Source organism: Balearica regulorum, chromosome 1 (assembly GCF_011004875.1).
Source record: "Balearica regulorum gibbericeps isolate bBalReg1 chromosome 1, bBalReg1.pri, whole genome shotgun sequence".
Lineage (NCBI taxonomy): Eukaryota > Metazoa > Chordata > Aves > Gruiformes > Gruidae > Balearica > Balearica regulorum.
This window is the reverse complement of record NC_046184.1, coordinates 62,635,180-62,649,085: the sequence shown is the minus strand read 5'-3', so window position 1 is coordinate 62,649,085 and position 13,906 is coordinate 62,635,180. Positions and strand designations below refer to the sequence as shown.

The window sequence follows — 13,906 nt, the reverse complement described above, 5'->3', positions numbered from 1 at the left end:
GAAAGGTCGTGCAGAAAAGTCATATTTGTGTTACAAACGTTTTCCTCCCATTTTAAGTGGAAATTTATTTCTTTTATAGTGTCTTATACTATTACTGCCTATTTTTAAGTTATAAATGAAATACATACTCTTCATAAGCCTGATACTAGTATCCTGTGGAGTGTTGAATTTGATTTAAGGTAAAGGTCAGCTTCTATTCTTATAATGAAAAAAGCACCTTATATTCTTATAATGTATAATATGGGTATTTTCATTAATAGTGCACTCATTATTTCTATTCTCTAGCTCAACAGACTTAGGAATCCCAGTCTGGCCCCATGATTTTGTTCCACTGCCTTTTTATTATAGGCATATTTTTCCATTGCTGGTAATTTACAGAGGATTTAAAGATAATTTAGGGCCTGCTTAATAGAAGATGTTGATTTTTCTTCTTGTTCAACAACTACAGATGTGGTCCTTCAAGAGATGCTTACGTGGTCTGTCTGCCTGAACCTGGTATGTATCTTGTCTTAAAAATGTTAGGATTACATTACATTTATACTGTTTGCTTCTATATAAGTCTGCTACAGATCTTTTAATTGTTGGGGTTTTTTTTATCTGTTACAAAGTTTCTAAGATCTTTTCCTTTTTCTTCAAATCTCTGTCCTTTTTTTTCCCAATTATGAATGTTTTGTGATAACTATCATCATTGTACCCAAAACTTTGGTGCAGGTCCTTTAAAGTTGACCTATTCTGAGAGTTGATAATAGTTATCAGTGATTATTCTGCTTTTTTTCATATGAAAGTTAGAATAAGAAATTCATGGAAGCAAATATGTTAGCCACAGGGAGGCCTGTGTGCAATTGATTGCTGGGAACTAGGTCTCCATGCTTCTCCTGTTCTTAGGTGCTTCCTTAGACATCCAGGGTGAGTCAGAGACAAGATACTGAGCTGGATGGACTTTTGGTCAGAGTCATTTCAGCCATTCTTTTCTTCTTAAGCCTTGTTCTTAAATGCTGCCTCCCCCATATCACAGCTAAAGCAGAACACATTTTTTCATTCCCTACATACTCTGCTTTTTGAACTACAAAATGAGTCCCACCAACAATTCCAAAATTCTTGAACTGCAGCCAGCAACCATACTATTACATGCTTTTATCTTTTTTTCTTAGAAGGCATGTTTATATTCTGAGAATATTCCCTTTTCTCAAATACTCACCCCCTCAGATTTATTTCTAGACTCTACCTGAATGTTTTGTCATCAGGAAATGGTTTTGCACTCTTGCACAAACTGAGCTAGAAAGCACTGTTCTGCAGTTGCCTGAGTCTGTAAGCATTTAATTTCATCAACACCTCTGCAGTTGCCTTTCAAGTTTTCTAAATGATTAGAGATCTGAATGTAACACAAAAATATCTTAGGGGTCACCATGTGCAGACATCCTGGCATTCCCCAAAGATTTGTAGCTTAAGAAATTTGATAAAATCTCCATATTTAATAGCCCTGAGTAGATTTTCCTCCAATTTATTTTTGAAAAGGTATTATTTGTTATTTTCTGCAACATTCTGTAGATAACTGGTATCTTCTGTAAATTAACAGTTTGTTGTGTGAAGTACAGTATCCTTTGCTGGTTGCGTACTTTCCTCTGTGGTGTCCTTTAGTGTCCCTTCTAATACTTCTAATACTTCTCAGCTGTTTCTAGATCATTCCTAATGCTAATGAGCAGGGCTTTTACCTAATGTGATTTCAAACACTTTGTTTTAAAATGTGGGTAAGAGCTGCCTCTTTTTAGTGTTGAGGTTCAGTGGTGTGAATGCTTGCTATGGAAATAAGAGATTTGGAAACAGCCTTTTCGATGGTTAATGGAGATTCAAATTTAGATGTCCCACTGAGGCACAGCTTCAAGGTGAAGAAGTGCCATAGCCGGGATTTAACAAACAGATCTACTGTTCAGGGCCTTCTCCTGAATGGTGGGGAACTGAGGTCAAACTCCTGAAACCGAGGAGGCAACTCAACCCACATCACCACTGTCCAGGGCAGCGCTGTGATCATTCAGCTGGCATGCACACCACTGCCCTGTTCCCCAGTGGGGCTTTCAAAGAAAAGAAGGGGCTGGGATTTCAGACACCTTGTTTCTTCCTAGCTAGATAAAGTGCTTTTACTTCCTACGTGGTGCTGCGGCTGCTGCTTCGATTTTGAGATACAAAACTACTTCCAAGATCTTCAGAGGAGAGTAACGTATTGCATTCTGGAGACAGCTAAGGCATATGTATTTAAGTACCTACATTGTAAAGTCTGTTTTTTATTGACCTGGCCATAAGTCTGTGCAGTGGAAAGGCAGGGTTTCTAAGCTATAATATGGTTGCAGTCACTGCAGCAGTTATTTTATGCCTGTCTTTTCAGCTTTTTCCAAAGTAGACACAATTGCTTTCTTCCATTCTTTGGAGTTCAAAAGGCTATGTCACCTAGTCTTAACATTTGTCAAGTCTCAGCTTTATGATTTAGGGGGAATGGGATTGAAGTAGGGTATTAAATTAATCTTGAATGATCTAAATGCCCCTTGAATCTGAAGATGTGTTTCTTCCACAAATAGCTCGGTTACTTGGAAAATGATTAGTTCTTATTTGGCTTCCCCTGTTTCACCATTAAGGATTATTAAAATACTGTGTTCTTCTTTCAATATGCTATCTTTTTAAGTAAAAGACTTCCATTTTTACCCCTTATCAGGCTCACCTCCTAATTACAGTTTTTCCTTTATCCATTGTTATGTTTATGAAACCCTCTCATGTTATTCCTGTCTTGCTTCAGTTTTCCACTGAAGTATTGTTGACTTGTGGGTGTTTAGCTATCCTAATATTTAAGGGAGTACTCATTATACCTGTACATTAATCAAAGTAATTATTTCATATTTCACTTTAAAACCTTCTTTTAGTCAGGGTTGTGCTTTTTTTTTTTTTTTTTCTTTTTTCCCAATGCACTTTTTGGTTATTAGTTCCTTGTGCTTCTGTTGTGGTTTCTGGTTTTCTATCTTCACGGGGCTTCCCAGCAGAAAGTCACTTCCTTTGGTTATATGGAGCCAAAGAAGAAGCTTCCTGAGAAGCCCTGCTGACACGTAAAACTGGACCAATATATTGGGTCTAGTTGTAAAGTAGGGGCTTTAGATATGGGTTTTCCATTGAAGAGCTGATCTGTCCACTCATGAAACTTCAGCCTTCATCCTGCACTTCTCTTTTTAGGCCACAGAAGAGGTAATTCCATGTTTAGACCTAATCTCCGCAATGATTTGTCCAAATACCTAAACTTATGACTGTAATTATTTGATGGTTCTAAGTGGAATATGTTACAGATGTATAATTAGCCAAGTAATTAAATTAAATTAAAATATCTTTTAAGGTTGGATCATAAGTTCTTAAACCAGAAAAACATTAAGATTCAAACATATCAGTGGTTCCATTTATATCCTTTACATTAAGATAATAATATGTAATTCTGAAATAGTCTAAACATAGAGAGTATCTTCTTAAGAAATAGCAAGACATTTTTTTCTTTGGACTTTAAGGTCCAGAAAATTATTGACTCTAAGAGGATTAAAGCATTTTAAAAGCAAAATATTTTAAAGCAATATTAAAATTAAAAACATGATTCTGAGGTGGGAATCCCAATGTGATATGCAAAGGTATCATATTCAAAGGTAAGAAAATGAGTCTGATTGAGATAATCTCATTTTAGGCTTAAAATTAAATTTGTAAAACATTTTCGGTATTTTTTTCTTCCTTAAGAAGAGAAAAAGCATCATACATAAGATGTACTTGGAGATAATGGTTGGACAAAGCTCTTTTAGAAAACGTTGCCCTGTAAGTAGCTATAAAGAGCTCTTGCAAGGATTAAAATGCAAAAATGCCACTCTTTCTGTTTAACCAACTGCATTGCTTTATAAGGTAGCCAAAGAATTAAAACAAATCAGGAAGTCAGGGAAGAATGTGCAACAATAGTGCTGTCACAGCAAGTTTCCCCTTCCAGTACTGAAAATAATACTAGTGTCAACTATGAGCCACAACCTGTTTGTACAAAGCATCAGTGATCCTTTGGCTTTGGTGGCTCTATACCAATTTCCACCAGCTAAGGAACCGATACTATAACTCCACTAATTACAACAAAAGTCTGTATTTTGCATTGCAGAGAGTTTTCTATTTGTAGAATGATTTGTAAGGCAAATGAAGAGTTTGAACTTATGATATATCCTCATCTTCTGGTATTTGAATAAATGATCATGTTTGTTGAAATGCATAAAGTCTCCCAACACAAATGGAATCATTAGACCCAGTTTCAGCAACTGATTTGCCATGATGATATGATGCCATAATTGTGGTTTTGGTTTTTGTGTTCCATTTCAGTTTTTTTCTGTATGGATTCTACCCTAAATTACCTGACCAAAATCATGGTAAGCAATAGTACTTAGGCTGGTACTAAGCAGCATTTATTTCCTTTTTGTTTGGTGTTTTGGTTTTTTTTTTTAAAGGGAGTTTTCATTGTATTCCGAGGCTGGGAATGTGAATTCAGGCATTTTCTGAGCCCACTAATTTGAAGTTCAGATTGCAGACTAATTCACAGCAAAACACTCACGCCTGGATTATCACTGCACTCTAAGTGTAAAAGAAGAGAGCTCTCCATACGTCGATCCCTGTTCTTGCTGTGTAGAGAAAAGGCTGCATCCTTCCTGCAAGAAACTTCCCGTTTGTTTTGAAACTTGAATGGAGTGGACCAGAAGCAGTATAATGGCAGAGATTTGAAAGTTCACTGGCCAACATGGTTAGACTCAGGAGGTGAGCATAGGCATGTAATCTCTCAACCCTTCCACTTTCAGGGAGACAGCATCTGTGGTTGTGTAATTGTTGCGAACCTACACCCGTAAGGATTCACGACAAAGATTATTACAGAGCTGCGTGGCCAGTACAGGGGTGGCAAAGGGGTCTGCCAAGGGCTAGAACAAGTATGTAAGCACAGAAGCTCTTTGTGGCTGTCATATTCACCAATTTCTGATTTCTGGAGATTCTTGAGTTGTAGGCAGTCTTTTCTGTATGGGCAAATGACTCCCTGGAACAGAATCATTTCTACAACCAGTCGGTTTTATTTTCTATCAAGTGCCTTCTATTGTGAGTGGTCTATCTGTGTTATTTGGGCAGTTATAAATTGTCTGACATTAAAAAAAAAAAAAACAAACAAACAAAACCAAACCAAAAAACCCCCAAACATATGAGAAAGCTACAAATGCCTGGTGAGAAAACTTGGCATTTCAAGTTTTACATTCCTTTAGGAGGGGGGAGACTGTTTTTTATTCTACATTTGAACAATGTCTCATGTGTGAGTCTTCATGCTTTCTTGAGCCTTCCGACAAGTGCTGTAATACACTATTTAGTTCTGTCTTTTATTCAAAGAGAGGTGAAAATGCTTCTTCTGTACCATTACTTTGAACTAGCTTTGAGTGCCAAGCAAGGATTAAAGAAAGTTCTGAAACTTAAACAATCATTCTGTTGTTGGAAGTTTATTTTTAAAACGTGGAGGAAGGAGAAGAGCTTGATGTTGTGGTTTCTAACTGATATTCAAATTTTGGTATCAGGCACATCAATTGTTTGAGACATTAAAATGTGAATAGTAAGTTCTCTTTCTCAGGCTTGTATCTGGGATCCATCTTCCCATGCAATGCAAAAATCAAAGCAGGCTTTCTTCTATAATAACATATCTTGGTAGAGGCCAACACACTGCCTGCCTTGACTGTGCTGTGATTTGTTGAGGAGTGAGCAGTCAGTGTTAGCTGACACTCAGTCCTGAGCTCTACCTTACTCTGCCTCCTCCGAACCCTTACAGGCTTCCCTGGGACATAGCCTGTGCTCTCTCTCTGAGCTTGTGATGGGCCAAAGATGCAATGTACAAATGGATTACGGAGTTTGAATCTACCCTACTAAGACAGCGTTTGCTCTTGGGTTTATGCTGTGTGTTTGTGCTACGTGTGGCACCTTCCCATTTCCTCTGAAAACAAACCTTTTGCTGACCTGCCTTATGGTGTAGTCTCTTATTTGAAATGAGAACATTCTGACAGAGTAATTTGATTTAGGAAAACTGATAGTTTTAATGGTGTTAAAACCATTAGCTTTAATCTCTCAACCTTCACCTTCTTTTACTACTGAGGTGTGTTGGCCCCGGCCAGCAGCCACTCACCCACACAGCTGCTCACGCACTTTGGAAATTTAACTTAATTTATTGCCATAATATATTTGGTTGCTGATTCAGGTACTGGGAAGCGAAGAAGACAAACATTAAAACATCTTTCCTTCCTCTTTCCCAGGCTCAGCTGCACTCCAGACACATGTCCTCCCTTCTTGTTATCTCCACAGGTTACACTCAGTCCCTTTGGCGAGGTGATGAGTGGCACAGGGGGTTGAGGTCAGGACGAAGAGGTTTCTCTCTACCTCTCCTTGTTTCTCACCCTTTTCTTCCTTTGCTGCTTCCTTCTTACTCATTTGCTCTGCACTAACATGGTCCCTCTGTGGGCCACAGTCCCTTTGCGGGTGTGCCTGCTCAGTCATGGAGCAACTCCGACTCCTCTGACCTTGTTTCTATCCTTGTCATCTTGTTCCCTTGTGCCCTCCTTGTCCCCTCTGGTGTTCCATCCCAGGTTTGTCTCCTCCCCTTTGGCATTTTCTGCCTTTTCCTCAGTATGTTTTCACAGACGCGCTGCCAACATGGCTGATGGGCTCCGCTTTGGCACATGGTGGGTCTGTTGCAGAGCCTGCTGGAATTGGCTGTAACCAGCACAGGTCAGCTCTGACGTCCTTCACAGGGGCCACCCCTGCAGTTTCATGACCAGGATGAGTGGGGAGCACAGGAGGCCTGAACTGTAACTGCCCAGCTTCAGGTAGAGATGAAGGAGTAGGCAGGGTAGATTGCATCATCAGAGGGCCTATTAGGACATCATTTATCAAGAAGAAACCCAGGAGGGATCTTGAAGCTCATTCATAATTTTAAATCAAATACATATTTCTACTTCAGGAAAGAACTGAACCATGAAATGTATGCTTTTCCATGTTGCAAAGGAAAGTTAACTGTATGTGGAAGCAAAGTTAGTTTTGTAATCATAATTTGGCCTGAAATCCAGTGCTGAGTCACAATTTGATGTTTTAAGAGCACAGTTGGTGGTTAATTTTCCTTTATAAGCCCAAGTCACACCAGAGAAATGCTACAAAATGGAACTTGCAGTTCAAAAAAACCACATACACGTATTAATGTATTTCATGAAAAAAAAAGATATTTGTGGTGCAAATTTTGAAAAGGCAGCTTGCATCTGAAACCAGCAGAAATTGTTGGTACTAACAGTGGCTTCAAACTGCTTCCACTCAGCGTTCATAGCCAGGCTAGTTTTTGACTATGGTTCTTGGTTGAGGGAGTATAGATAAATATTGTAAGAGGTAATTGCTATTTTACAGCAGTTTCATGGCAAATGCTGAGGAAATTTTGTAAAACATGCTTCTGAAAGACTTGGCTGCAAAGACCTATGGCACAGGATGGATTACGTCAGCAATAAGAAGTTTTGTACTGGAAAACATGGAGTTCTCATCCTGTAGGATGCAACACCACGACTTGTAGCTGGTCAGAAAGCATGTGGCAAATTAACAACTACAGCTTGTCTGAATCTTTACTGAATACTTCAGTGAATGCTTTAGAGCTGGGCTTGGGCTACAAACATGAGCTTTGAAGCAGAGTTCTGAAATTCCCTCAAACTCTTATTTTGAGGTCTAGTTAGCTCTGCTTCTTACACTGAGCTAAGCTATGAGATAAAACCTCAAAGTCCACTGCAGTCTGTGTGGGACACATGAGGGATGTAGGTTTTTGCCCTAGACATACCATACCGATGACAGATTTGTTAGGATGTGCCATAGCCAAAAGAAATCTCTCCCAGTGCTTAGAATCTGCATGTTTTGGACAATAGTTAAAACATTTATTTTTATTTTATATCAGTATAAATCATCCTTCTTTTGTGCAGAATGAAAGGCCATGCTAGCAGTTTACTATACCTTTACTCTCAAAAAAAATCCCTAGCCAAAACACTTCCCTAAAATCAGCTATTTAATGCAGCCCCTTTGCCAGCCCATTGCTGTGGGAACTCAGTCTTTCATTTATTTATGAAACCAGACAGATTCTTGTCTTGCATGTGGAGCTGAAATTCTAGGTAAGTGTCTACTTCTTTTTAAATTTATTTAAGGTGTGACTTTTTCTTTTTTGGTATGAATTCAGCTGTGTAAATGGTATGACCATTCAACAATACCTTGCTAGTACTTGAACCTTTTAAGACTTTGAAAGGCATCAACAGTGATTGTGGGTGTTCCGTCAAGGTTACCAAGTATATCTGGAGTTTGAGTTAGACAAAAGCAATTTAAGGAAAGTGAATTACTTAAAATTAGGGGAACACTATGCAGGGATCTTTACAAAGGAGATTGATGTCTTCAATTTCTACCCTCTATACCCCAAGAATCTGTGGTCACCATTGCAGCTAAAAGATTAATGTGGCCCATTCTGGTTTTAGAATAATATTAGATCAGTTTGCTGAAATACTTGCTGCACTGAAGTCAAAGAGAAAAATCCCATTGACTTTAATGAGGTCAATTTACGGAGTCACCAGGATTTCACCATATACACTTGGTCATCAAGATTTAAAAAAACTTTAACAAATTTTGAGAGTACTTTATAACATATTTATTGGAGGCATAATTACTAGGTTAGAACATTCATAGTTAGTCTTGGATAAAATTCTTCCTCATTTATATTTATGTATCCTGTCTCTCCTTTGCATTTTAAAACATCACACAGAGACCAATCTTGCATCTGCTGAAATAACTGCGAAAATGTCCAGTATGTTCAAGAGATCAAACATGTAATGAGTAAAATAATGATATCTTGATTATTATATTTACAATTTTGAAATAATAAAGTAAATGAGAACAGGAAAGAAACCTGCAAGGCAACAAAACCTGATTATTGTAATCTGTAACAAATATAGACAAAAAAGAAGTACAAAGGAATTGTGTCTGAGTAATGTTGTATATAAATTAAAAACCATGTTAAACCAGCTGAAAATGTGTCTATTATCACTGTTTATTAAACAATCACATTTGCTTCTAGAACTCACAATTAGTCTGAGAGTTTATGTATATTCATATACAGTCATATGCTAATTTGCATTATGAAAAAACCCTAAGCTTGTTTCAACTGTGTCTGCAAACCAAAGGGACTTAAACACTTGTGTTTAATTCAGATCAGTATTTCCTTTGGGAAATTCGTAGTTGTGCTAAGACTGAATGTCAGCAGTAACACATTTTTCACTTCATAATGTCTTTAAAATGTGTTTACAATGATGTGGATACTAATCTAAAAGGTACAGTATTAACAAAACTTTTGTACCAAAAAATAGTATGAATTTATAAAACAAAATGCAATGTTGCAAGTATTTAATTTCATTAAAATACTACTCTCTAATCCTCAATTACTTTTATTTGTGTTATTAAATATATTTTATTTCATCATTGGAAATAATACAGAGTTATTTAGTTTAGTTAATTTTATTTATACTGAGAGAATTACTGGTTATTTTGAAACATACATTTTTAAAAATATTGTTTATTTTAAACAGGATTCAAGTTGTGATATCTAAATAATGGTAAGTCTGCAATGCCTTTATTCTTTTTCATTATTAAGTGCTTCAAATATGCTACAGAAAACTCTCAGGCAAACTCAGATTTGGGGGCATTTTTAAGCTTTTTAGAACATGATTTTCTAAAATTATAATAAACACTTTTCTGAAAATCCACACTTGGTTTCCTATAGCATTTTCTCTGCATTATTCTATGATTCTATGATTCTATGGCCACTTCATAACTTGTGGGTAATAATTTTTGTCATGTCAATGTTATTCAATGATAACTTTGGCTTCATAAATCATGTTACACAAGTGATACATACCTCTGTAGTACATACTATAAAACACTTCAACAGCAGTAACACCCTTTATGTAAACTTCTGCTGCAAATTAAGGAAATGAACCTTGAAACTTTTGCACGACTGAGTAATGTTACCCGTGTGAGTTGTCCCACTGACCTCAAAGAGACTTCTCAAAGGAGTGAGAACTTTCTCATAATAGTAAACAATTATAGTAATGCCTCAGTGCCTGCAAAATACATATTCCAGGAGGATGTATATTCTATATAATCACTGTATTTTTTTTGCAATTTCTGATTGACAATGTTGAAAGAACCGGCCTGGTCTTTTCTGGCTGCTGATGGAAAAATGTTCTTGCAGAGTTTTCCTGACCAAGACGTACTGGGCCAGGCTTTCGAAGATGCGCTAGAAGTACTGCAGCAGCACTCTGACAGAGAAATGCAGTACTCACCGGGTAAAAAAGACCATTATTCCATTTCATTCACCACTTGGTGTTTTTACAGGAAAGTACACCTTGAAGCACGTAGGTGGGAGACTAATTTCCCAGTGGTGGATTAATGCACAGCAGAGGGGTATGTTGGGAGGATGGAAAAGAGGAAGAATATTTGGAGGGTTTCCGCCCCTCTGTTAGCACTGCCTGGTGTGGCGTACATCTTCCATGTCACAGCACAGGCAAACTGTTGGACCTTCCCCCCCCAGTACTAGCCTTGGTGCATTGAGCTCAGATTTCCTATAATCAGAGGATATATGACCATAGTCCAACAGCCATTTTCCAGTTGAAAAATGCCCTTCTGTTTTGCTGTGAATAAACTCATATAACAATGAATTCCAGTGGGGGAAAAAAAAAAAGAAAGAAAGAGAAAGACCAAGAGTCCAACAGGTGAAATTAATTTCCACAATTACTTTTTTTACACTAAAAAATAAATTTTAAATATTTTTATGCAGAAATGATAGTTTGAATCTGGATAATTAGTAGAAAAGTGTTTTTCTTGGCTTCGAGAATTTTTTACTTTACAAGACTTAAAATACAGAGAAGCTGTAACTTGTTCTAGTTCAGGCAAAGTTTTGGCAATTAAATTACTATAAAATTTGAAATCTGTGTTTGGTGTTTTTACATTATAAATAGAGATGGAAGGAAGGGAAAATAGGAGGCTACATCAGAAACATTTTAAGTCCAGAACAAAATATACTGGTTTCTGTGTGGAATGCAATTTATACAAGGAAGTTTATTTAGATACTGTCTATTATGTACTGAAATCTAAATAAGACCAATTGGGCCATATCTTCAGCTGCTGTTAATAAATTTTTGGCCCTACTGCACTGGTAATTTACACATGCCAAAGGGCCCGCTATATATAATTTCTTGCAATGTTCTTGCCAGTATCTGTTGTTGGGGCCAAAGGAGAGAGGTATTTAACACTTGCAACTCAGTGTTTACTATGTCCCACAGCTCCACCCACATTTCGACTTGCAATAGATGTACCCTCCAAAATCTTCTTCTGACCACCTGTGGTGCATAATTTATTCCAAGTGCCTCAGTCCAGTGTTCTCCTCTGCTTCTTTGAAACATCCTAAGGTCTTGGGTTCCTTCCGTGTCGTTCTTTCAGGCACTGCAGATGCTCTGATGCTCCTTCACTTCATTCACGATTGGAGACTCTTACTTGCGTTGTACTAATGGCCCACAGAAGAACTGAGTGACATTCCATTTTCCTTTCTAATATATGTATTATAGTACTCTATAATTATCCCATTCATTATGTTTGATGATGTCTTTGGCCCTCCTTTTGCCATTAACCAAACTATTTCATAATACTATGCAATATCTGACATTTTATCTTAACAAATATTGCTTTTCATTGGAAGGCAAACAAAATCAGCCTAAGGGTGTGATTAGCAGTAACAGTACAGATTATGTTGGATAACTTGCTGATATAAAACAACTTGACTTTGAAGAGTTTATTATCTAGAAGGCAGCCATAGGATAGCTGCTTTTTGACAGACCCGGTAGCGTATTAGGTTGTTCGCCGCTGGGTTTTTTCCCCTCTTCTCTCCCTTTTATTTGCTCAGCTTTTGCTCCATCCTCCTAACCCTCAGGTTATAAAAATTGCCTGACTGTGATCAACCATCACCACCACCTCCGAGCAAGTCCCAGCTACTCTGCAGCACCATCTACAGAGGACCCAGGGTACAGCTGGAGAAATGTGATTGTAAGTAAACATTACTAGAGTCAGACATAAATGGAAAATTTGTTATTTCTAATACAAATCATTTTGCTAACTCTAACAGAAATTCAGTCTGGCCAGGCATGACTCAGATGAAACTGCATTGGGAAATATTTGCAAAACACGTTTAATAGTCTCTTTTTAGGATTCATCTTAGCTGTTTGCCTCTCATGCTCCTCAGTAGTTCACCATGTAACATGACAACTAATAAACAAACCCACTAGTACAGTAGGGAAAAGGGCTTCTCTCCATGACTGAGGAACAGGCAGAGAACAACAACTTCCAGCTGCTGTGAGAACGCACCATGCCTTTGATTTCTTCTCCAGCAGTTTGCTTTAAGAGTGCTGGAAAGACCAGCATTATCTGTCCTCTGAGCTCAGCTTCAGCCTGCAGAGCCCATATTCATTCTTAGAAACACTGGGAGTGTGGCCTCCAGGAGTGAAGGAAAGTGCATATTGCAGAGGAGATAATTTCAGGTAAACAGAATCTGCAAAAACCCTTTTTCAACCAGCAGATTAGCGACAACATGACACGGGAACTACGGAGTCTGTAGGGGCCACTGTCCAGGTGCCCCTTGTCTTTTACTAACTCTGGAAACAGAGTCCACCGTTCCTCCTCTGCTTCCAGCAGAAGAGCTGAAGATCCAGAGTGAGGCAATTACTTTGATTTCCCTCTTAACTTCTCCCCTGGTGAGCAGTCCATCCCACTGCACACAAATTGGTGCTGCTTGTTAGTGGTACAGCACACTGCATGCCTTCGTGGCTGAGAAAAGTCTTCCATGGGTGAGGTGATGAAAGGTTGCATTTTGAAGGCTTCAGGCAATTAATTACTACAAGTTTCTTTTTCCTCAGAGAATGTGCTCTATTAGTAACTCTTTGTTGTCTTAATTCTTGAAGAACAGTGCAGCAGATTTTTATGCAGATGAGACCGTCTACCATACGCTGCAGAATACTCCAGAAAGCCAAGTGATGCATGCTGCTGCTGGCCAGCCAAAAGCAGGGAAAGGTGTGTAGAAAGAGCGTATCTTGATATGTACATTATGTTACTTTAAAAAAATCTCTTGGCAAATCATGTTTTCTCTTTTTCCTAATTTTTTTACTTGTAACAGGAAAAAATAAGTTAACATTTAGTAGTAACTAGAATACAACTGCTAGTGTTCAATTCCTATCTGCTAAATCTCATAAGATAAATCTATTATCATCTTATTCTGTCCTCTTGTTTAGTACATGGAAAAACAAACCAGAGATGTGTTTCACTCCAAATCGTCTGGGAGGAAGTCTGATGCAGAGAAGTAAATCTAGCTATCAATAACATCTTTATCCACTTTAATAACTTATTTTATTTCATGTGGTCCAACAAGGAGTAGTTTTCTTGAAGGTTTTTCACATACATGAATATTTTTGCACCTGATTTTATGCCTGCCTTTATTTATTTTTCAAATTACCTCTTAGATTTTGTCACTTCCAGTGTGCATTTTATAGCTATTTTTGTGCTCCTTTTGGTTGACTTTACTTGAGAGGATATCTATTTTGCAAAAAATAGGTCGGGTGACCTTAGTCATTACAGTACTTCATTAGTGTATTGCATTCATTCTTTGTTTTTTGTTTGGGACTCAGCATCCTTTCTATGACTTTGCTAGATGAGATTTACACAGCTTCACTCTAAGCTGTTGTACCTACTTTTGACTGTGGGGTTTTTTTGAGTAGCTTCCTGGTTTTAC

At 37.8% G+C, this 13,906-nt stretch overlaps 1 protein-coding gene across 4 annotated transcripts in view; it reads left to right on the top strand.

The window, feature by feature from the left end:
• SPIC (Spi-C transcription factor) overlaps positions 1–13,906 on the top strand; it is a 30,583-nt gene that overhangs the window by 10,413 nt on the left and 6,264 nt on the right. For 2 of the 4 annotated variants that reach the window (XM_075754857.1, XM_075754866.1), the window contains 5 exons: positions 449–495; positions 9,660–9,686; positions 10,325–10,418; positions 12,059–12,171; positions 13,083–13,191. In XM_075754857.1, coding sequence (XP_075610972.1) covers positions 9,684–9,686; positions 10,325–10,418; positions 12,059–12,171; positions 13,083–13,191 — 319 coding nt within the window. In that variant the 5' untranslated portion in view covers positions 449–495; positions 9,660–9,683. Of the gene's footprint in view, positions 1–448; positions 496–7,352; positions 8,202–9,659; positions 9,687–10,252; positions 10,419–12,058; positions 12,172–13,082; positions 13,192–13,906 lie in introns of those variants that run through there. The other 2 variants (XM_010311848.2, XM_075754842.1) reach the window with 2 other exon arrangements.